Here is a 26,202-nt window from a genome sequence, read left to right as displayed (position 1 = left end):
AAAACTAAAATTTGAACCCGATAGCCATAAAGTCAAACCATGGTCAAACTTAGGAAAATTCTAAACTTAAATTGGCAACTTTCAGCATAACAATTCAAATCAACCTAAGGATCTCCGAATTCAATTTCGAGCATATGCCCAAGTCCAAAATCACCGTACGAACCTAAAGGAACCATCAAAACTCCAATCCAAGATCAAATACGTAAAAAGTCAAACTTGGCCAATTCTTCCATCTTTAAGCTTCTAAAATGAGAATCACTCATCCAAATCAATCCCGAACTACTCAAAAATCAAAACCAACAATACACGCAAGTCGCGATACACTATATGAAGATATTCGTGACCTCAAACGAATGAACAAAGTGTAATTGCTCAAAATGATCGGTCAGGTCGTTATAACTTCTCAGATAAGCAAGATGCCATTCCATATCTATATTGTCAAAATATATTGAAGCTACATTAACCCTCTAGAGTATTCTATTTCATCAAGAAAGAAGAATTGTTCTACCTTGCATAACCAAGCCCTGAAGTTGGTACTAATGAAATGAGGGAATTCTAGCTTAGTCATCCTTGCCATGGTAGTTCCTCTTGGAGAAGTGGCTACAAGTTGTTGGCTTATCCCAACAGTATCCCCACCTCCCTGATTACAGGTTGAAGTTTGGCCCTGAACAAGACCTGCAGAGGTTTGAACATGAGGTGAAGCAACACCCAAAGGAAAATGAGATTGAGGCAAAGGGACTAACCCCAAGTGGTAACCAGTTGGAGTATGTTGCGGAACTCTAAACCCTCATTGGTTGTTAGGTACCCAAGTAGCTGAGTTACTAGAAAAGAGTGTAGATCTCCCCAATACCATCTGCTTCTTCAACACTCTTCCTTACTTTGTACTTCTTCACAGCTTCAATAGATTCCTTTAGTTTAGCAAAAGCTTTCTCATGTTAGTTTTCAAGATAAGTCTGTTGAACCGCAAATGTTTTGCAATTTCAATAGTCATCCTGTCGAACATAGATTTAATCTCGTCCATATTTACCATAAATTCATCCACATAGTTCAAGAAAGTGCTCTGATACCAAATGTTGCAGCATGAATCGAGCAAAAATATATAAAATGGTAAAGAGCAGAGAAGAATCTAAGTAAACTAACTTGGTTAAGAGATATTTTTGATTAATAAAAACAATGAAAAGGAGAATAGTTACAATTTATACCCTCCAAACCCTAGCTAAATAATCCCAAAGAGCAAAATGAATAAGGATTCAATACAAGACTATAAGACAAATCCGACCAGGAGCTAGATGGTGACATCCCAGGATATTAACCTACCAAATGCGTAAATACATAAACTTCTACTAAAAACTATTGAGGACTAAACTATAACTTAACAGAACTTCTTTTTAACTCCTTAAGTAACAGCTAGGTACTCCTCCAACAACTTGAGTCCAACCACAATCAGCTTTCTTCTATTCTCAGACTTGATTCTGCATCACTTAATGATGGGCAAAAGTTAAAGCAACCGAGCCTATTGAATACAATAACCTATAAAATCTAGAAAATTGTTAACAAAAAATTTTAATAAAAAACCAAATTTTAATATTTTATGAAGGGAAACTTAATTCTATTGGTTGTTAATGTGTTCATTTCTTTCTTAGGCTGCAGTTGATAAGGCTAAAGCTAAAAGTATGAAGTAGAAGATTTCTTAAAGCTCCAGTTGTCATGTGTTGGCTGTATAACATTTTATTGCTTCATTCAGTATGTTTGACTTCAAGGAAGAGTTCAGAACCAGGATTTTTCACTTGGTAAGGTTCTTTTTTCACTAGATAAAAGTTACTATAATTATCAGAAAATATAACTACCTGTATTGCTAACAGTACCCCTACTGCTTTGGCGTGGACCTTTAATTTCTTTTCTCTTCTTTTTCTTTTTTTGAAAATTGTCTATGAGCCATATATTTTCTTATTTATTAAGTATCCCGGAGAAAATGTTGTCAGTATCTTTTAAATAGTTAATTTCAAGCACTAAGGGGTCATTTGGTATATGGGATAAGGATAATAATCCCGGGATAAAGTTTGGGATTAACTTTATCCCATGTTTGATTTGAGGTATTAGCTAATATCGAGATAACTTTTATACTAAAATAGTGGGATTAGTTACTTCATGGGATATCCCACCATTATACCAGACAACCCTTAAAAGGGCATTAAACATGTCTTGTCATTAGTCCAGCTATCTTGTAACTCACCTCTTACGGTTTAACCAATTGAAAAATGTCGTCACGTGAAAAGCTGAACTTGGATGGTAAAATTTGTACTCCTTCCGTTTCAATCTAGATGACACATTTCGCTTATCGAGAGTCAAATTATGTAAAGTATGACCAATATTTTAAAATAGTTTTTTTTATCATATTGACATGAGAAAAATTACAACTTATAGTACTTTTCGTTTAGTTTTGAAATATCTAAATTTTAGTTTTGAAATACTAAGTTATACTAATCCAATTTAGCATCAAAGTTTAATCAAATTGACTCTCGATAAGCGAAAAGTGTCATCTAAATTAAAACGGAGGGAGTAATAAGTTTGTGTTCAAGATCTTTGATGTTCATGCACGGTTTTATTCTTTAATAATTTAACCAACTGTATTAGTATAGGGTAAAATATGTTCATATTAAATGCTCGCATGATACAACGACACGTGGAGCCGAAGACAGAAGGCAACCAGGTCCGAAGGCAATGATCTAGTTTGTTCCTGAAGGGAATGGAGTCCATGAAGGTGAAATAAATGTTAGTCACCCGGTAGCATTTAATGGAGAATATAAGTATATAGTCTGCTACAGAGAATATGGAATTCAAAGCCTACTTATATATATATTCTTCAATGGCTCTCATAATTGTAATTTAAGAAGGACTTGATCTTAGGACCTTGTTCCCTTGATGCAATTAGAAATAGAGGCTCAACAACCATTGTAAAGGACATGAATTTTCTGACAAGCTGATACTATACTTTGTTCAAAATGTCAATAATATTTCATCTTCTTGCTTATTAATATTGTTACTACTGCCTCCAGAATCAAGATTTCCATTGTCTTATCTCGATTTCAACGCTAAGTCTTACATTCTTGTTTAATTTATTTATCATTTTGGGGTCAAATTAATTCACTTGTCTATAAACCACATACAAATTTAACTGTACCATTTTACGGGTAAACAGATTGGCACCCACTGTGGGGCTTAGACAGTTGTGTAATTGAGTTGATCCTTGCATCTACTAACCTGTTTGATTCTCTGTTCTTAACAAATATCATAGAAAATGGCAAATAACGATGTCAACATCGCACACAATATAGAGGCCCAAGGAAATCAGCCTCAGCATGAAGATTCGAACAGTGAAAGCCGCAATGAGGTGGATGAGGCCACGCCGGTTCATGGCGGGAAATATCCATGACATGTTCTAGAGGCAACTCCTAATGATGCTGAAGACGAACACGTCACTGAAACAGTAAGGATCCTGAGGGAGCAACAAAAGGCCATTATGGTCCACCTCTCGCGACAAGATCAGGTCATGACGGAACTGAGGTAGGCGTTGTCGGGTGTTTCCAACAACGTGAATGAACAAGGTCCAGTTCCTCCCGGTGCTCCCGCAAATCAAACAATGCAGAGATTCGATAATAACACCCCGGGGGCCGAAGTCGGTTTTGACAGGGCCGGGGGGCACGGTAGAGGATCTGTTAACAATAATAAGAATGATCACTTTAAAACCGAACTCATGCGGTGTATGCGGGAAATAAATGCCTGAATGGATCAGATTCCGGGTGCACCACCAGAATTGAAAGGACCGGACTCGAAGAAGTACACCCAATTGCCGTTCAAACCAAGCTCGACAATAGAGTTGATCCCGAAATGGTTCAAAATGCCAGACGTGCCGAAGTATGATGGAACTTCGGATCCTTAGGAGCACATCACCTCCTATACAATGGCGGTAAAGGGAAACGATTTAGCTACGCACGAGATTGAGTTAGTCTTACTAAAGAAGTTTGGGTATTCGCTCTTGCCTGAGCACTCAATAGATTCTTTCAAGATGCTCGCAGATTCTTTTATCAAGGCCCATGCCAGGGCTAGAAAGGTGCAGGCTCGAAAGGCAGACATATTTAGGATTCACAAGGAGAGTATGAATTCCTGCAGGAGTTCGTGACCAGATTCCATAAAGAAAGGATACTTTTACCGGTCATACCGGGCGAATGGGTAGCTGAAGCACTCACTAAAGGATTAAATCTGAGAAGTTCCGACGCTTCTCAAAATTTAAAGAAAGTCTGCTCGAGTTCCAGACAACAACATGGGCGGATGTTCACAATCAATACGAGTCAAAGATAAGAATTGAGGATGATCAGCTCGGTTTCCCGACATCAACCAAGGGTCGGGACCGGGAAAAGAATAAGGAGAGATCAAAGGATGATTTTGGCACAGATCGACGGTCTTCAAGGGGTCGGTTTTTGCCCTATGAATGGACTGAAGGATGCGGTAGAGGTTTCCGGTCGGCGGATAAATTCTCAACCGTTAAGAGAGTTGATCACGGCCGGAATAACAGATAACTGTAGGACAAGAAGTTATCAGGTTCCCGAGATTCCTCCTAACCCAAGCTTTCCGAATATAACTTCAACATCAACGTAGAGGAGATGGTGTCGGCTATGAGGAACATTAAGAAAGTACGGTTCCCAAAACCAATGAGATCTGATCCCAGTCAAAGGGATCCTAATTTGTGGTGTGACTATCATGGAACCAATGGCCATCGGACATGGGATTGCCGGTATTTGCGCGAGGAGGTGTGGACATTGCTGAAAAACTACCATCTTAGTGAATTCTTGACTGATCAGGCTAAAAAGAATTACGGCCGCAATCGTGATAACGCGGAACCTTCAAAAGCAGGTAAAGATCCCTCACGTTTGACAATCAACATGATTTTTTGGGGGAACGAGATTATTGGTGTGACATTTTCTACGGTAAAAATATAAAGGTGTCAGTGACCCACAGTAAGAGACTCTGAGAAGTCACTGAGGACGACATTACTTTCATGGAGGAAGATGCAAATGGACTACTTCTTACGCACAACGATGCATTGGTAATCTCTTTAAATGTCTTAGATTTTAAAATTAAACGTGTTTTGGTAGACCCAGAAAGTTCGGCCAATATAATCCACTGGATAGTGTTAGAGAACGCCAAGCTCACCGGAAGTATCATTCCGGCCACAAAACCCCTCGTTGGGTTCAACCTATCAAGCGTGACAACCTGAGGAACTGCTGCCCACGAATGCCGAGGGGGTTATGAAGACGACCATTTTTGAGGTAGTGGACGGCGATATGGGCTATAATATTATCCTAGGGAGGACGTGATTGCATGAGATGAAGGTTGTGCCATCAACATATCATCAATTGCTGAATTTTCTTAACTCCTGAGGGAATTAAACACATAAGAGGTGACCAACCGACAACAAGGGATATGAGCGCAATCAGTTTCCAGTAGCAAAGGGAAGGAACATTTAGTACAATAATTACAGGAATCGGCGCCTACTCCCGAGCCGAACGAAGTCAACCAGGGAGAGGAGTCATTAGAATCCTATCAGTTACCAAGATATTTCCAGGTACTAGAAGAAATAGACGCAACAAAATCCATAGCGAAAGAACTTGAGCAAGTCGCGTTGTTCGAAAAGTTCTTGGAGAGGAAGTTACACTTGGGGACAGGGCTAAACCACGAGCTCGAGTCTGTATTTATCAAGTTTCTTAAATTTAATGTTGACTGTTTTGCATGGTCGCATGTGGATATGACAGGTATCCTGCCAGAAGTGGCCATGCACAAACTAAGCTTGGATCCCAACACCCCTCCGATAAGACAGAAAAAACATCCTATTGCCGAGATCAGAAACAAATTAGTCAAAGAAGAGGTAACTCATTTGATTGATATCGGTTAAATCCAAAAGGTAAAGTATCCTGACTGGATAGCTAACGTAGTAGTAGTTCCAAAGAAAAATAATAAATTTCGTATGTGCGTAGACTATAAGGACCTAAATAAGGGGTTCTCCAAAGACTCGTTCACATTGCCAAACATTGATCAAATAATCGACGTGATAGACATGCACGAGTTAATGAGTTTCCTCGATGCTTACTCCGGGTACAATCAAATCAAGATGAACTCGCAGGATAAGGAAAAAACTTCGTTCATAATAAACTTTGGCACATATTGTTATAATGTGATGCCTTTCGGGCTAAAGAACGTTAGAGCCACTTATCAACGGCTCGTAAACAAAATGTTTGAGAAATATATTGGGAAAACCATGGAGGTTTACATAGATGTTATGTTGGTTAAGTATTTGAATGCAGGTGATCATCTTAAACACCAGTAAGAAACCTTTGACATCCTAAGGAAGACAACATGAAGCTCAACCCCGAGAAGTGTGCATTTAGAGTCAGCTCCGGTAAGTTCTTGGGATTCCTGGTGTCGCAAAGGGGGATCGAGGTTAACCTTGATAAAATTAAAGCGATCGAAGACATCCCAGACTAGCTATGAAGCGTGAAAGAGGTTCAAAGACAGGAAAACTGGCCGCTCTGAGCAGATTCATTTCCCGGTCTTCGAAAAAATGCCATCATTTATTTTCACTCCTCAAAAAGAAGAACAACTTCGTATAGACTCCGGTATGTTAGCAGGCTTTGAAGGATTTGAAAAGGTATTTATGGAGCCCTCCATTACTTTCAAAACCGGAGGAAGGCTAACAATTGTTGATCTACTTGGCTGTCACGACCCAACTGGAGGGTCATGACTAGCACCCGGGCCATACTTGCCGAGCACCAACGTACATTTTATCTAACCTTCCTTATTATCTTTAAGGGCCGACAAGATCAATATAAATAGTAGACATGAATCATGAACATCCAACAATGAAAGATAATGTCATGAATATACATAACTTGGGACGACAAGACTGTCAAGAAACTATATATAAGGTACGAGCTACCATGCTGCCATGAAAGACTATACAACAAAAATTAGCCGACAAGGCATTCTAAACCATACATAAGTCGACACCTGTCTATGAGCCTCTAAAGGAACATAAGTGCTACAACATTGCCGGAATAGGGCCCCGACATACCCATAATGTCTATTACAAAAATGCATACCAAGACCACGGCAAGTCCGGAGAAGGGATCTCGCCAATAACCGCTGAACTGGACAGCCTACTGTGGTGGGGGAGCTACGTCTACCTATCTATCAGGACCTGCAGCACGACATGCAGCGTCCACAAATAAAAAGGATGTCAGTACGAATAAAGTACTGAGCATGTGAGGCAAGAAAGCATAAGTAAGAACAGTAATGTAAACAGGGATAGAGAATATACAACCTGTGACATCTGGGTACCTCTGAGGGCTACTGACATGAAATACATGATACATACATATATATATATACATAAATTTTAAAACATACGCCTTTGTGGGCATCACCATCATCATATCGTACCCGGCCATAATAGGCTCGGTAAAACGTACCCGGCCATCATAGGGCTCGGTAGAATCGTACCCGGCCACGTGGAGCTCGGTAAAACCCAACTGATCAGTGGTTGCACAATAGGTGCCATACCCGGCCAACTATAGCGCGGCTCGGTAGAGTAAAATAGATACATATATATGATGCATGCTGGACTCATTGGAATCACATTTTGAACCTTTCGGAGTGACGTAAGGTCGGTATCCTTCGTACACGTTATTAGGATTAACTCTTCATCAAGAAACTTATAAGAATCAGGAACTACCAACAACATTGATAATATAAGAATAAGAGAAGTAACATCAATACCAATCGTTTCATAAGAAGGGCAGCAATGTAAGTACTGCTAGCTTCTAAGAGTAGAGTATCTTTGGGAGCTCATTCATTACATTATGTACAATCGGAGTCGTGCAAAAGAATGAAGGGGATAGCCTCACATACCTTGTATATACTTCCCAACCTCAAGCTATGCAAATATCACGACTCCTTAGTCTACAATAAGACAAATGACACTATCATTATCGTTTAAGCGTCGTAACTATTATGTATCGACCACAACCTATTTTACGATGAAACGGACAGCACCTCCCCTATTTATATGACTTCCCACAAGTCAATACAATCACCAAACAGCCCAAACAACATCATTAATAATCATATTGAGCCTCCAAAACAGTCCACCAACCAACAACATTACTACCAAGCCTTTCGATATATATTTCACAAGTTCTAGCTTCAACGACTTAGCTACAACTTGGATAATCTTAAATATATATAGAGTAAGAGGTTACTTACCTTTAAACAGAAAGAACAACTCCAATTTGACCTTAATTTTCCACGAAATATCCCTTCAATTCTGCCACAAGAACAAGGAAGCGAAACTAGCAATTAATTCGGGTTTTTCGGCACTAGAATTACTTTAGAAGACTTGAAATCACCTAGGGTTGATATTAAAAACTTGAAGGTGTATTTACAGGACATAAAACACTTAAAAAAACCTCCCACACGAGCTGGAACAACACAAAAATCAGCAACAACAAGAAGAACAAGAAACTTACTAGCGCCACGGGATTCCCGACATTTGATTTGTGTTGTTTGCCCTTTGTTTGGGTCTTGGATCATGAGAGAACCTTGAGAGACTGTTTTTAGGGTTATAAGGTCTGAATATACTGAAAAATAATGACTTAAAATGGGGTTGAGGTATCTTATATATGTCCATATGTCTTAAACCGCCTTTGTGGGCCCCATAGAGAGCAGCTTGGCGCACTCTCGCGAAAAATGCGAATATCTCTCTATTCCGAGATCGTATCGACGAATGGTTTAATGAGTTGGAAACTAGACTCATAGATCTTCAATTCGATAGGTAGATCACCCCATAATTCCAAGCACATTGGGAGAAAAATGCAGTAACATTTGACCTAAAGTTTAAGTAAAATTATAAACCTAGGTTGCGATAACTTTTATCGACTTTTGTTTCATAACTCGCTTGACTTCAAGACTTATGATGCGGATATTATATGATTCAAATACATTAAAACAAGAACTCTTGGGACAGTTAATCACCTCTAGTGTTACCCGAAAATACGGGTTACAACATCCTTGATTCGTTTAACTTCTAATATTTTTTAACCACTCTTATACACCCTTGTATCGTTTAAGACCAATAGGATTAACTTCTTATCATCTCAAAGATAATCTCTTCTTGGATTTACATCGACTAACTTACGACGTGATCTATGGTATGCGAATTTGGGTTGTAACACCCTCTCCCCCTTAGGAACATTCGTCCTCGAATGTAAGGGTTTATGGGGTGTCTAACTCATCATGGATTCCGGCGGAGATTTCCGACTGAGTTTTCCCCATAAAATGGACACTAGCCAAACTTGCAAGCAGTTAAACCCAACCTATGGCCTTACAAGACTATACAAAGCATTATGGATATGTACATTATCTGCATATCACCATTTTGTATTAAAAAAAGAGTATTCACAAGCTATTGCTTACCTCATAGAGCCGTTTCACCTTATAATGCGTCCTTCTTTCCCCCGGCATCCTCGTTATCTTCACTCTGGAATAGGTAAGGGTATTTAGACTTCATCTCCTCTTCTGCTTCCCATGTCATTTCTTCTATATTCTTGTTCCTCCATAATACTTTCACGGAAGCTACATCCTTTGTTCTCAGCTTGCGGACTTGTCGATCTAATATAGCCACTGGCACTTCATCATATGATAGATCCTTTGTAACTTGTACATCTTTGATAGGGACGACCCGAGAAGGGTCTCTAATACATTTCCTCAACATAGATACATGGAATACCGGGTGGACAAATTCCAATTCAGATGGCAATTCTAACTCGTAAGCAACCTGTCCAATTCGTCGAAGAATTTTGTACGGCCCAATATACCGCGGACTCAACTTACCCTTCTTCCCAAAATGCATAACACCCTTCATCGGCGAGATCTTCAGGAAAACCCAATCATCAACCTCAAATTCCAGATCACGACGTCGGACGTCAGAATAAGACTTTTGCCTGCTTTGTGCCGTCCTCAGTCGCTCTTGTATCACTTTCACCTTCTCAATTGCTTGGTGAATCAAATCTGGCCCATATAATTCTGTCTCACCGACTTCAAACCATCCAACTGGTGATCTATATCTCCTCCCGTACAGTGCCTCATACGGGGCCATTTTAATACTGGAATGGTAGCTATTATTGTAGGAAAATTCTATAAGTGCCAGATGGTCATCCCAATTCCCCTTGAAATCTAGAACACATGCTCATAGCATATCTTCAAGCGTCTGGATGGTACGTTTAGCCTGTCCGTCAGTCTGCGGATGGAATGCAGTGTTGAGATTTACTTGTGTGCCTAAACCCTTCTGAAAAGACCTCCAAAAGTTAGCCGTAAATTGAGCTCCTCGGTCTGATATAATAGATACCGGCACACCATGAAGCCTAACAATCTCCTTGATATACAACTTCGCATAATCTTCAGCTGTGTAAGTTGTCTTAACTGGCAGAAAATGGGCAGATTTTGTAAGTCGATCAACTATCACCCAGATGGAGTCAAACTTATGATAAGAGCGAGGTAATCCAATAATGAAGTCCATATTAATCACCTCCCATTTCCAGGTCGGAATCTCTATATTCTGAATAAATCCACTAGGTTTCTGATGCTCGATCTTTACTTGTTGACAATTAGGACACTGGGCTACAAATTCTGTAATAGACTTCTTCATGTTATCCCACCAATACTGCTCCTTAACGTCATGATACATCTTTGTCGAGCCAGGATGGATAGAATATCGGGACTGGTGAATCTCAATCATAATCTTCTCTCGCAACCCTGCCACACTAGGTACACATAATCAGCCCTGGTATCTCAGTGTCCCATCTCATCCGATCTTGAAAGCTGTAATCTTACACTGCTAAATTCCCTCTCTCAATCTTACTAAGGTAGGATCTTAATATTGCCGTGCTTTTACCTCGGCTACCAAAGATGATTCTGCTGTATTCTGTACAGTAACACCTCCGTCATCAGAGTCCAACAATCTGATTCTCATATTGGCCAACTGGTGAAGCTCTTTGGTCAACCCTTGTCTACCTGCCTCAATATGTATTAAGCTTCCCATTGACTTACGGCTGAGAGCGTCTGCCATAACATTAGCTTTACCGGGATGGTACAATATCTCGACATCGTAGTCTTTCAGTAATTCAAGCCACCTACGCTGCCTCAAATTCAACTCCTTCTGCTTGAAGATGTATTGTAAACTCTTGTGATCTGTGTAGATGTCAACATGGACGCCGTATAAGTAGTGCCGCCATATCTTCAAAGCATATATTACTGCAGCCAATTCCAAATCATGAGTCGGGTAATTCTTTTCATGCTTCTTCAATTGTCTTGATGCATAAGCAATCACCTTCCCACGTTGCATCAATACGCACCCCAAACCTATACCTGAGGCATCACAATATACCACATAACCTTCTGTTCCTTCTGGGAGAGTGAGCACTGGCGCGGATGTCAATCGATTCTTTAGCTCCTGAAAACTATATTCACAAGCATCAGACCACTGGAACTTGGTAGCTTTCTGTGTTAACTTAGTCAATGGAGCTGATATAGTGGAAAACCCTTCTACAAACCGCATATAATATCCTGCTAGCCCCAGGAAGCTGCGGACTTCTGACTGTGTTGTAGGTCTCGGCCAATTCTTCACTGCATCGATCTTCTGAGTGTCGACACTAATACCCTCATTAGATATCACATGGCCAAGGAATGCTACTGAGTTCAGCAAGAATTCACATTTAGAGAGCTTAGCATATAACTTAAGATCCTGAAGGGTCTGTAATACTATCCGCAAGTGGCACACATGTTCCGCCTCCGAACGAGAATACACTAGAATGTCATCAATGAATACGATCACGAACACATCAAGATAGGGCATGAATACACTATTCATGAGATCCATAAAAGCTGCTGGGGCATTTGTTAGCCCGAACGACATCACCAAGAACTTAAAATGCCCATATCTTGTCCGGAAGGCCGTTTTTGGAATATCCTTCTCCTTAACCCTCACCTGATGATACCCTGAACGCAAGTCAATCTTGGAGAAATACTTGGCACCCTGGAGTTTGTCAAACATGTCATCAATTCTTGGAAGTGGATACTTGTTCTTTATTGTAAACTTATTCAACTTTCGATAATCGATACACATCCTTAACGACCCATCTTTCTTTCGCACGAACAAGACTGGCGCACCCCAAGGTGAAGTGCTAGGCCTAATGAAACCCTTATCCAGCAAGTCCTTCAACTGTGCCTTCAACTCTCACAACTCTGCCGGGGCCATCCTGTATGGAGAGATAGAGATCGGTTGAGTGTCAGGCAATGCATGAATGCTAAACTCAATCTCCCTTTCAGGAGGAAGGCCTGGGAGTTCATCTGGGAAAACATCTGGAAATTCATTGACCACGGGGATTAATTGTAGAGTAGGCGGCTTCGCCTCCGCATCCCTAACGCGAACAAGATGATAAATGTAACCTTTTGAGATCATCTTCCTTGCCTTAAGATAGGAAATAAACCTACCTTTTGGCGTAGCAATGTTCCCCTTCCATTCAATGGCGGGTTCACAAGGAAACTGAAACCTAACCATCTTCGTACGATAGTCAACATTTGCATAGTATGAGGCCAACCAGTCCATTCCCATTATCACATCGAAATCAACCATTTCTAACTCAAATAAATTTGCCAAGGTTTGACGACTACAAATCATCATAGTGCAACCTTTATATACCCTTCTAGCAATCACAGAATCTCCTATCGGAGTGGATACCGCAAGTGGTTTACTTATCAATTCAGGTTCAATGCCAAACTTATTAGCCACAAAGGGTGTAACATATGATAAGGTAGATCCTGGATCAATTAGCGCATATACATCATAAGAAAACACAGACAATATACCTGTAACAACATCTGGAGATGACTCGAGATCTTGTCGACCTATTAGAGCATAGGTTCGATTTTGAGCACCACTCGAACTCGGCACTGAACCTCTACCTCTACCACGACCTGTCGACTGTTGAAAACCTTGTGCTGGAGGTCGAACTGATGAGGAAGAACCAGACACAGATCCAGTCGGTTGAGCCATACCACCACCTCCTCTGTTAGGACAATCCCGCATCATATGGCCACGCTGTCTGCAAGAATAGCACGCATCGGAACCTCGATGGCACAGTCCAAAGTGGGCCTTGCCGCACTGCGCATATCATGGTCTGTAGTGCTAGACGGAGGAACTGGATGTACTAGGTGCCTCCTAATATCCTCTGGAGGAGACGGAGAGGTATAAGACGGCATCTCACTCTGAGCCTCACTTTGGCCTGCTCTGGCTGGAGGCACCTGAATGTTACCCTCTCCCACAGCTGTATCAAGCCGTTTACTAATCGCTTGCTTCCTAGTCGAAGGCATCGCTGAAAGAAAACAAGGTGAATATTAGATATGAACACTTACTACTCAACTCTACGCACGATCTAGATTCAGGAAGAAGGTAACAACCCTAGATGTCACGTAGCCTCTTGATTATAAATGTGGCGCGCTACACATCCATAATCAAAACTCTACTAGACACGGCTCATAGACAACCCCTAGGACAGACTTGCTCTGATACCAAGTTTGTCACGACCCAACTGGAGGGTCATGACTAGAACCCGGGCCATACTTGCCGAGCACCAACGTACATTTTATCTAACCTTCCTTATTATCTTTAAGGGCCGACAAGATCAATATAAATAGTAGACATGAATCATGAACATCCAACAATGAAAGATAATGTCATGAATATACATAACTTGGGACGACAAGACTGTCAAGAAACTATATATAAGGTACGAGCTACCATGCTGCCATGAAAGACTATACAACAAAAATTAGCCGACAAGGCATTCTAAACCATACATAAGTCGACACCTGTCTATGAGCCTCTAAAGGAACATAAGTGCTACAACATTGCCGGAATAGGGCCCCGACATACCCATAATGTCTATTACAAAAATGCATACCAAGACCACGGCAAGTCCGGAGAAGGGATCTCGCCAATAACCGCTGAACTGGACAGCCTACTGTGGTGGGGGAGCTACGTCTACCTATCTATCAGGACCTGCAGCATGACATGCAGCGTCCACAAAGAAAAAGGACGTCAGTACGAATAAAGTACTGAGCATGTGAGGCAAGAAAGCATAAGTAAGAACAGTAATGTAAACAGGGATAGAGAATATACAACCTGTGACATCTGGGTACCTCTGAGGGCTACTGACATGAAATACATGATACATACATATATATACATAAATTTTAAAACATACGCCTTTGTGGGCATCACCATCATCATATCGTACCCGGCCATAATAGGCTCGGTAAAACGTACCCGGCCATCATAGGGCTCGGTAGAATCGTACCCGGCCACGTGGAGCTCGGTAAAACCCAACTGATCAGTGGTTGCACAATAGGTGCCATACCCGGCCGACTATAGCGCAGCTCGGTAGAGTAAAATAGATACATATATATGATGCATGCTGGACTCATTGGAATCACATTTTGAACCTTTCGGAGTGACGTAAGGTCGGTATCCTTCGTACACGTTATTAGGATTAACTCTTCATCAAGAAACTTATAAGAATCAGGAACTACCAACAACATTGATAATATAAGAATAAGAGAAGTAACATCAATACCAATCGTTTCATAAGAAGGGCAGCAATGTAAGTACTGCTAGCTTCTAAGAGTAGAGTATCTTTGGGAGCTCATTCATTACATTATGTACAATCGGAGTCGTGCAAAAGAATGAAGGGGATAGCCTCACATACCTTGTATATACTTCCCAACCTCAAGCTATGCAAATATCACGACTCCTTAGTCTACAATAAGACAAATGACACTATCATTATCGTTTAAGCGTCGTAACTATTATGTATCGACCACAACCTATTTTACGATGAAACGGACAGCACCTCCCCTATTTATATGACTTCCCACAAGTCAATACAATCACCAAACAGCCCAAACAACATCATTAATAATCATATTGAGCCTCCAAAACAGTCCACCAACCAACAACATTACTACCAAGCCTTTCGATATATATTTCACAAGTTCTAGCTTCAACGACTTAGCTACAACTTGGATAATTTTAAATATATATAGAGTAAGAGGTTACTTACCTTTAAACAGAAAGAACAACTCCAATTTGACCTTAATTTTCCACGAAATATCCCTTCAATTCTTCCACAAGAACAAGGAAGCGAAACTAGCAATTAATTCGGGTTTTTCGGCACTAGAATTACTTTAGAAGACTTGAAATCACCTAGGGTTGATATTAAAAACTTAAAGGTGTATTTACAGGACATAAAACACTTAAAAAAACCTCCCACACGAGCTGGAACAACACAAAAATCAGCAACAACAAGAAGAACAAGAAACTTACTAGCGCCACAGGATTCCCGACATTTGATTTGTGTTGTTTGCCCTTTGTTTGGGTCTTGGATCATGAGAGAACCTTGAGAGACTGTTTTTAGGGTTATAAGGTCTGAATATACTGAAAAATAATGACTTAAAACGGGGTTGAGGTATCTTATATATGTCCATATGTCTTAAACCGCCTTTGTGGGCCCCATAGAGAGCAGCTTGGCGCACTCTCACAAAAACGCGAATATCTCTCTATTCCGAGATCGTATCGACGAATGGTTTAATGAGTTGGAAACTAGACTCATAGATCTTCAATTTGATAGGTAGATCACCCCATAATTCCAAGCACATTGGGAGAAAATGCAGTAACATTTGACCTAAAGTTTAAGTAAAATTATAAACCTAGGTTGCGATAACTTTTATCGACTTTTGTTTCATAACTCGCTTGACTTCAAGACTTATGATGCGGATATTATATGATTCAAATACATTAAAACAAGAACTCTTGGGACAGTTAATCACCTCTAGTGTTACCCGAAAATACGGGTTACAACATCCTTGATTCGTTTAACTTCTAATATTTTTTAACCACTCTTATACACCCTTGTATCGTTTAAGACCAATAGGATTAACTTCTTATCATCTCAAAGATAATCTCTTCTTGGATTTACATCGACTAACTTACGACGTGATCTATGGTATGCGAATTTGGGTTGTAACATTGGCGGTCTCGGAGGTAGCGGTAACTGTCATTTTAGTCCGCGAGGATGAAGGTACGCAATATCCTATCTATTATGTTAGTAAAATTTTAACGGGCGCAGAAACTCGTTACCCATATCTGGAAAAATTGGCCTTAGCTCTTTACAATCTGTGTGCCTTCTTTCAATCAATCTATAATCACATCATATTGTTCTCGAAGTGAAGATTTTGATATTTCGACACGAGTACTGTGAGTAGTAATCTTACCGCAATTTATTTTTTCATAACCTGCATGGTTTATACTATATTTTGAAAATAAAAGGTGTTACCGAATGTTTGAAATTGCATGTGGGACAAGTCCTTTACTTGATATGGTAGTAAATAGTTTACTTGAGATGTTTACAATTATTTAAAAGGTTCTCACTGTTACTAGATATGTTTTACTGTCACTTGAGATATGATTACCATTACCGGAATTTGGATTACATGATTTGATAAGAATTGAAATGCCATGTACTATTTTGAAAATACTTTCATGTGAATATTTATTGTTTACAAAGAAAAGTATAAATGGGAGAAAATTTTGAAGGATCCCGTAGCTAACGGCGGGTTCGTTAGACCTGGTGCATCTTGTATTTACCGATTACCGAGTACAGTTATAACCCTCGCTATGGGAAGGTAGAACTAGTATACAGTTATAGTTTTCCCTCGAGTAGGGACCTACAGTTATATTTGACTCCTTTTACGAAGGGGTCCACCCAGTGATACAGATTACATGATCCTTTCTTGGAAACATCTCAAACATAAAGATTTGCTATGAGAAAGTGTTTACTGAGTTTATTACCGATTTGTTTTATTGATTTATGTTACAGGAAACACATAAAAAGACTGATTATATTTACCGTTTTAGAAAGGGCATTCTTATAATATTTTCTGTTTGATATACTAGCATATTTTCTGACTTGTCCCCAATTAAAAACAGTTATGGTTAAGTATTATTACTCACTGAGCTAGCGACTCACTCCCCACTATTATTTTTATAGAGATAACAGTAGACGCAGGCGAGGATTCTGTTAGTTAGAGTACATGAGTTGACAATTCCTGGTGAGCCCGACATTTATTTCGTTGTCGCCGCTCGGTAGCTTAGGCCTTATTTCCAATGGCATCTGATAGCAGTGGTGACCACTTTTCCCCTGCGGAATATTCTTCATAAACCTGACCTTTCAGGTAGGATGGCCAAGTGGGCCATCGAAGTGAGTGAATTTGATATAGAGTATAAAGGAAACGTGGAGGCAGACGCATTGGCCAATTTGGGATTGTCCACGTATATGAAGGGATCGGACTCCGGTACGGTCGTGCAGCTTATGCATTCGATATTGAACGCAAACATCTATTACGAAGTAAACGCGACCAATTTGGTTTGGGAATGGCGAAATGAGATCGTTCACTATCCCGAGCATGGAAAATTATGCAAAGAACCCAAGGCATCTCAGGCACTACACACTAAATTATCTAGATACAGCTTCAAGGGAAGTCAATTATATAGAAGATCCTTCCAAGGCCCGTTGGCCCGATGTTTGGGGGCTTCCGATGCCAACTATGTCATGCGGGAAGTCCATGAAGGAATTTGTGGAAATCACTCAAACGCCCATTCCTTGGTACTAAAGTTAATTAGGGCAGGATACTACTGACTCCGCATGGAACAAGACTCCAAGGCTTATGTTCAGAAATGTGATAAATGTCAACGCCACGCACCATTGGTACATCAACCGGCAGAGTTATTACACTCAGTTTTGTCGCCATATCCGTTCACGATGTGGCGGATGGATATAGTTGGTCCGCTGCCACCGACTCCCGACAAGGTAAGATTTCTTTTGATTTTAACTGACTATTTTTTTAAGTGGGTTGAAGCAGGTCCTTACCATAAAATCGACGAACATGAAGTGGTAGATTTCTTGTAGGAAAATAAAATTTGCATATTTGGGATACCAAAAGAGATAGCCTTCAACAATGGGCCACAATCTATAGGCGCAAAGGTCACAAATATCCTTGAAGGCTTGAAAATTAAAAGGATCACATCATCGCCATATCACCCGAGCGCAAACGGTCAAGAAACATCGACAAACAAGGTGATTATTCAAAATCTAAAAAAGAGATTGGAAGCAACCAAAGGTAAATGGCCCGAAGAGCTACCATGAGTACTATGGGTGTATCGAACAACGGCCAAATCAAGTACGGGGGAGACTCCTTTCTCTCTTGTATATGGAGCGGAAGCCCTGATCCCGTTGGAAGTAGGGGAACATACCTTGAGATATTTTTGGACGGACAAAGAAACAAACAACGAAGCAATGTTAGTCAAATCGGAGCTGCTCAACGAACGTAGGGACTTGGCGCATATAAGGATGGCAGCCCAAAAACAGAGAATGGAAAGATATTACAATCAAACAGCCAACCTCCATTATTTCAAAGTATGAGAGTTGGTTTTAAGGAAAGTAACTCAGAACAACCGGGAGCTCAACGCAAGGAAGATGGGTCCGACATGGGAAGGCCCCTACCGGGTTTCAGTTGTCACCAAAAAAGGGTCATACGAATTGGAAAATCAAGACGGAGTAAAGTTGCCGAGTAACTGGAATGCGGCACACCTCAAAAGATACTATTGCTGATGAGCCTCGCCTATACTGAAAGTATGTGCTGCACTCTTTTTCCCTTCGTCCAGTTTTTGTCCCAATTGGGTTTTTCTAGCAAGGTTTTTAATGAGGCAGCAACGGAAAGCATACTATGAAAGATGTTTCATCAGCAGAAATAAGACCTTAAAATGATAAGGCACGTAGACAACGGAGCAAAGTTCCTACCGGAAAGTAAAGTATGCTATCGGGCCAAGGGTTACCCGACCGTTCACGAGTGTGAGCCACTAGGGGTTGTTAGATAGTCTTTGGCTCGATAACAAAGTTCCTACGGGGAAGTGAATCTTGCTATCGAACTAAAGATTATCTAACCATCCACTAGTGGAATCTTTGAAGGAGCAAGACTTCCGGTTTCCAAATTCGCATTCTTTGCATTCGAACACTGGGGGGAATGATATGAAAATATGGAAATAACTGCCACATCGACTGAGACTACAAAAGAGGGCCCTCTCTCATGGCAATAATTGCCATAACTTGCTCTTGAAGAGGACGTCTCATGTTCATTATGGCACTAGTACTAGAAACAAGTTATACAAGTTAGCCATAAGTAATGGCAATTTCTTTTTAGCATAACGAATGCTTATGTACTTTTGAAAATGGAAGGAATAAAGCAAAGTCCTTTTTATTTTTATCTTGTTTCCTTTATGAACGATGAATTAATTTTATCATTTGAAAGTTAAACAAGTATTTCAAATGTTAGTGCCATAATAAACATGAGACGTCCTCTTCAAGAGCACCGTAAACATAATAGGGCCCTCTCTTATAAAAACCCTCACGGTAAAGGGTTGATTTTAGAAGAGATTATGCCTAGAATCCAAATTCTCTCGGGGAAAAATACACCTGAGGCCTTACATAATTCGACGCAAAGAGAAAAACTTACGTAATACTCAAACGAAAAAATGCTTTTATTTACAGCAAATGTGCCAAGCAGCACAAATACATAGGTATGAAAAATAAAAGAAAGCAAAAAGCTAAACTACTGCAAACCCGAAATCCGGAGGAAGAGAAGCATCTACACCCCCGAGAGAAGTAGGCGGATCCGCCACTGGCTCAATATCTTGGCCTTCAGCATCATCACCTTCTGGTTCTTCTTCAGTTCCTGAGAACTCGGAACCTGAACCGGAAGAGTCAGTAGTATCAGGCTGGACCGGGAGACCCCTTCGGGCAGATGACTCCAACTCACGGGCCTTAGCGATTTCGGCATCAAAGTCAATGACGCCCATTTTGGCCTCTTCCAAGGTTTTTTGCTCCTCATGCTATACATAGAATATTTTTTTCCAACAATGAGGGACCAAGGAGACAAGCCTCCACTACCTCTTGTGGACCTCAACTTATAGGGCGGTCTCTTGGCTGAGGGTCACTACCTATTTCTCGCTTTGCTGAGGCCGAGCCTCCAACTCAACGACCTCAATAACTCGTGCTTCCAGTTCCAGGAGACGAACGACAATTTGATCTCGCTTGGCCAATAATTGATCCCGCTCGGAGATATGTTCCTCCTTATCAAGAATCAACCTCTAAAGGCTCTCAGAAGCAAGGAAGTTAGCCTGCAAAATAGAAGTACGAACTAAAACCCTTGCCATAACAACGATAGAAGAAACAACAGAGGAAACAAAGACTGTACCGCCACTGCATTGTGCATGGCATTGTTCAACAAACACTCTCACGAGAGAGATTGTTTTTTATTTGTATATTTTTCTAAATCCAGAGGCTTAAGATAATTAGCAAGTTCTACCGGCTCGGACAGTAGATGGCATCCGGTAGAAACCGAGAGGGAGACACTCATCCTTCTGTATAGATCTTCGGAGGGGGAAGAATAATAAAGCCCCAAATTCCCGTGAATAGGGGAATGGGGAAGAGGGACATCTTCCTCTCGGATGACTGCGGCCGGTGGAGATGCTGTAGCAGTTGCTGGTGGCGAAGGCAAGGTTGAAGAAGAAGAAGATGAAGATGATGGTGTTGTAGGTTGAGAAGCAGTTGCGATAAATGTAGTGCTAGTTATTGGTTGATCATCAATCGAAGAAGGAAGAGACCCAACACCCAGCCTCACGGTACTGGGCACGGCGACTGGGACTTGGAAGCGAGAACTAGCATCATCCAAAATGTCTATTCCTTCCAAAGCGTCGGGGCGTCATCCTCGGTTTGCATAACTAGCTCAACAGATTGAGCATTATGTTATGTTGAAGAAGGTAGTCGTCTTCTAAGTAGAGAATCCCCCTCATCACTGGCTCATCCATCGTCATCGATCACGACAGTGTCTATGGATGGCTCGGGCGCGACGCTCATCAATACAGCATCCGCGGATGGCTCGGGCACAACGTTCTTCACCTTTTTATTTTTACCCTCGGCCATGGAAAAATGTCTCCTTTTTTTGTTGCTTTTTCTCCTGCCGGAGACTCCGAGAAGAAGCACTTGCACCGGAAGCAGGCCTAGTGACACCAGTTCGGTTAAAAGCCTCCTGCAACAACCTCGTCGCATCAACCAGATCAGACAGAACGTCCTCCTCGGGGACGGTAACAGAGCCCTGCAGAAGACCTGAATTCTATAGGAAACAAAGGCAAACCAATTTTTCTTATACCAGAAGTGAAGACAACATAAGTTCAACCTACCATGATTTTTGGCCTTCCACTCATATTTAATGGCTAATTCCTTCCACTTGCAGATCTCAGGCGTAGTGACATCCAGAATCTTCTGGGCCCACTTGTCCAAGCCTTCAACCCTAGGTGGTGTCCACCGAGTTACTAAAATAGTGATAGAAGAAGGATCAACAATAGTATAGGACAATATTTAACTAGAAAGACGGACAATGTACTTACGAATGTGGTTCCATAATTCAGGAAAGGATGGAGTCGTGGCCGGGATGATGTCCCTGGTGGAGACCGCAACGAATTGCTCTATCCACCCACGATTGGTATCATCATCCATTCTAGTTAGCAAAGCATGGTGAGCACATTTGCTAAAATTTATCATCCCCCCTCGCAAATGCTTAGGGGAATAAAGGTTCATCAGTCGAGCCAGGGATAGATCTTCTCTCGTCTCCTAACAGAGACGCCGAAGACAAGAAATAGTCCTCCACACATAAGGCCTCACACGTGCCTGGCAGACTTCGTCTCGGACGACTGCGGTCGGTGGAGATGCTGTAGCAGTTGTTGGTGGTGAAGGCAAGGTTGAAGAAGAAGAAGATGAAGATGATGGTGTTGTAGGTTGAGAAGCAGTTTCGATAAATGTAGTGCTAGTTATTGGTTGATCATCAATCGAAGACGGAAGACACCCAACACCCAGCCTCACAGTACCGGGCACGACGACTGGGACTTGGAAGCGAGAACTAGCATCATCCATCGTCATCAATCACCACAGTGTCTATGGATGGCTCGGGCGCGATGCTCATCACTACAGCGTCCGCGGATGGCTCGGGCACAAAGTTCTTCGCCTTTTTATTTTTACCCTCGGCCACGGAAAAATGTTGCCTTTTTTGTTGCTTTTTCTCCTGCCGGAGACTCCGAGAAGAAGCACTTGCACCGGAAGCAGGCCTAGTGACACCAGTTCGGGTAAAATACTCCTGCAGCAACCTCGTCGCATCAACCGGATCAGATAGAACGTCCTCCTCGGGGACGGTAACAGAGCCCTGCGGAAGACCTAAATTCTATAGGAAACAAAGGCAAACCAATTTTTCTTATACCAGAAGTGAAGACAACATACGTTCAACCTACCATGATTTTTGGCCTTCCACTCATATTTAAGGGCTAATTCCTTCCACTTGCGGATCTCAGGCGTAGTGACATCCAGAATCTTCTGGACCCACTTGTCCAAGCCTTCAACCCTAGGTGGTGTCCACCGATTTACTAAAATAGTGATAGAAGAAGGATCAACAATAGTATAGGATAATCTTTAATTAGAAAGACGGACAATGTACTTACGAATGTGGTTCCATAATTCAGGAAAGGATGGAGTCGTGGCCCGGATGATGTCCCTGGTGCAGACCATAACGAATCACTCTATCCACCCACGATTGTTATCATCATCCATTCTAGTTAGCAAAGCATGGTGATCGCGTTTGCTAAATTTTATCATCCCCCCTCGGAAATGCTTGGGGAATAAAGGTTCATCAGTCGAGCCAGGGATATATCTTCTCTCGTCTCCTAACAGAGATGCCGAAGACAAGAAACAGTCCTCCACACAAAAGGCCTCACATGTGCCTGGAAGACTTCGTTTCGGACGACTGTAGATGGTGGAGATGATGTAGCAGTTGTTGGTGGCGAAGGCAAGGTCGAAGAAGAAGGAGATGAAGATGATGGTGTTGTAGGTTGAGAAGCATCTGCGACAAATATAGTGCTAGTTATTGGTTGATCATCAACCGAAGACGGAAGAGACCCGGCACCCAGCCTCACGGTACCGGGCACGACGACTAGGACTCAGAAGCGAGAATTAGCATCATCCAACATGTCATATTCCTTCCAAAGCGTCGGGCCATCATCTTTGGTTGGCGTAACTAGCTCAACAGATTGAGCATTCTGTTAAGCTGATGAAGGTTGCCGTCGTCTAAGTAGAGAATCCCTCTCATCACTGGCTCCTCCATCATCATCGATCACAACAGTGTCTATGGCTGGCTCGGGCGCGACGCTCATTACCACAGCGTCCGCGGATGGCTTGGGAACAGCGTTCTTTGCCTTTTTATTTTTACCCTCGGCCATAGAAGAAAGTCACCTTTTTTGTTGCTTTTTCTCCAGCCGGAGACTCTGAGAAGAAGCACTTGCACCGGAAGCAGGCCCGGTGACACCAGTTTGGGTAAAAGCCTTCTGCAGCAACCTCGTCACATCAGTCGAATCAGCCAGAATGTCCTCCTCGGGGACGGTAACAAAGCCCTGCGGAAGACCTGAATTCAGTAGGAAAGAAAGGCTAACCAAATTTTCTTATACCAGAAGTGAAGACAACATAAGTTCAACCTACCATGATTTTTGGCCTTCCACCTATATTTAAGGGCCAGTTCCTTACACTAGCGGATCCCAGGCGTAATGATATCCAAAATCTTCTAGACCCACTAGTCCAAACCTTCAACCCTAGATGGTGTCCACCGAGTTGCTAAAATAGTGATAGAAGAAGGATCAGCAATAGCGTAGGACAATATTTAACTAGAAAGACAGACGATGTACTTACGAGTGCGGTTCCATTATTCATGAAAGGATGGAGTCGTGGCCGGGATGATGTCCCTGGTGGCGACCGCAACGAACCGCTCCATTCACCCATGATCATTATCATCATCTATGCTAGTTAGCCAAGCATGGTGACCGCATTTGCTTAAGTTTATCATTCCCCCACGGAAATTCTTGGGGGAATAAAGGTTCATTAGTCGAGCCAGGGATAGATCTTCTCTCGTCTCCTGACATAGACGCCGAAGACAAGCAACAGTCCGCCACACAGAAAGCCTCACATGTGCCAGGCAGACTTCGTCTCGGACGACGGCGGCCGGTAGAGATGATGTAGCAGTTACTGGTGGCGAAGGCAAGGTCGAAGAAGAAGGAGATGGAGATGAAGGTGTTGTAGGTTGAGAAGAAGTTGCGACAAATGTAGTGCTAATTATTGGTTGACAAATGTAGTGCTGGTTATTGAGTAGGAAAGAAAGGCTAATCAATATTTCTTATACGAGAAGTGAAGACAACATAAGTTCAACCTACCATGATTTTGGGCCTTCCACCCATATTTAAGGTCCATTTCCTTCCACTTGTGGATCTCAGGCGTAATGACATCCAAAATCTTCTGGACCCACTAGTCCAAGCGTTCAACCCTAGGTGATGTCCACCGAGTTGCTAAAATAGTGATAGAAGAAGGATCAGCAATAGCGTAGGACAATATTTAACTAGAAAGACAGACAATGTACTTAGGAGTGCGGTTCCATTATTCATGAAAGGATGGAGTCGTGGCCGGGATGATGTCCTTGGTGGCGACCGCAATGAACCGCTCCATCCACCCACGATCATTATCAGCATCCATGCTAGTTAGCAAGCATGGTGACCGCGTTTGCTTAAGTTTATCATTCCTCCACGGAAACTCTTGGGGGAATAAAGGTTCATTAGTCGAGCCAGGGATAGATCTTCTCCCGTCATTTCACCGCGGGAACCTTTATATTTTGTTTTGGAAATCATTTTTCCAAAATAGCATCCCGCGTTTTAGCCCACTTTATCATATCGCATGACTTCTAGTAGTTCCCCTACTAGCCACGCGTATCAAGCCCACCTTATCTCACCGTATGCGTTTCAACACCCAGACCTTATACCACCACATGCATATCAATAATCATAACGGCACGACAGAAACCTCGTGCAAACAATAACAACTGCACGACAAAAGTTTCGTGCAACAAAAACAACCGCACATCAGAAACCTCGTGCAACAACCAAACAATTATCTCAACAATAAATACGGAAACCAAAACATAACAACTGAAACAATGATATTTCAAGGATAGCAATGTCAAGTAAAGAATCCCACAGTTAAATAAGGAATATGGAATCAAGAAAACAGGTAATTCAACTAAGCATGTACTATAAGTTGCAAATAAAAGATTAAGACAAGTAGACAGGTGAAATTAGGCTAAACATGATGACTATACATGCTAAAGTAACTCAGTTAAGGCATAAAAAGGAAACTACTTGAATAAAACCGGAATTTCAACATTTAGCCCGTGTACGTACTCGCCACCTCGCGTACACGGCCCTCACATATCACAAATTGTCACAACAATACCAAATCTTAAAGGGGATGTCACGACCCAAACTGATGGGCCACGATGGGCACCCGGTACCTTACTCAACCGAGTACCAACGTAACGTATATTTCTTATTACATCATCATATACACGTGATATACGGGCCTAATAGGCCAGCATAATCATTTATAAACTCAAAACATAGGCCGACAAGTCTGTACAATCTTTCACTTACACAACATATGTCTACAAGCCTCTAAGAGTACATAAATGTCATAAAGGCCGGGACAGGGCCCCGCCATACTAATCAGTACATGTTCTAATCATACTGACCACATTAGCAACTCCGGAGCAAATAGAGCACACCAACACCTTCCACTGAGCTGATACCCTACTTGGAGGGCTTTCGACATGTCTATTAGGAACTGCGGCATGAAACGCAACGTCCCCAAGCAACAGGGACATCAGTATGAATAATGTATCGAGTATATAAGGCATATAAATAAGTACATAACAGACATGGAAGAAATATAGAGTAAATGACTCAACCTGTAAGTCTGGATAACTCTGTAAATCATGAAATAATTATAGTGTCATGCATATGCGTATGAATGTCATGTCGTGCATAGGTACATGTTTCATAACATC

General features: G+C 41.6%; 1 protein-coding gene across 1 annotated transcript; it reads left to right on the top strand.

Annotated features, from left to right (window-relative positions):
* The first annotated feature begins 4,661 nt into the window (after positions 1 to 4,661).
* On the top strand, positions 4,662 to 5,950 carry LOC107815766 (uncharacterized). The gene is made up of 2 exons (XM_016641400.2): positions 4,662 to 4,911; positions 5,811 to 5,950. The coding sequence occupies exons 1-2, from the start codon at positions 4,662 to 4,664 to the stop codon at positions 5,948 to 5,950; spliced, it is 390 nt and encodes a 129-aa protein (XP_016496886.2).
* Positions 5,951 to 26,202: the final 20,252 nt, after the last annotated feature.

Source organism: Nicotiana tabacum, chromosome 13 (assembly GCF_000715075.1).
Source record: "Nicotiana tabacum cultivar K326 chromosome 13, ASM71507v2, whole genome shotgun sequence".
NCBI classification, from domain to species: Eukaryota; Viridiplantae; Streptophyta; class Magnoliopsida; order Solanales; family Solanaceae; genus Nicotiana; species Nicotiana tabacum.
This window is presented reverse-complemented; position numbering and strand designations above follow the sequence as displayed.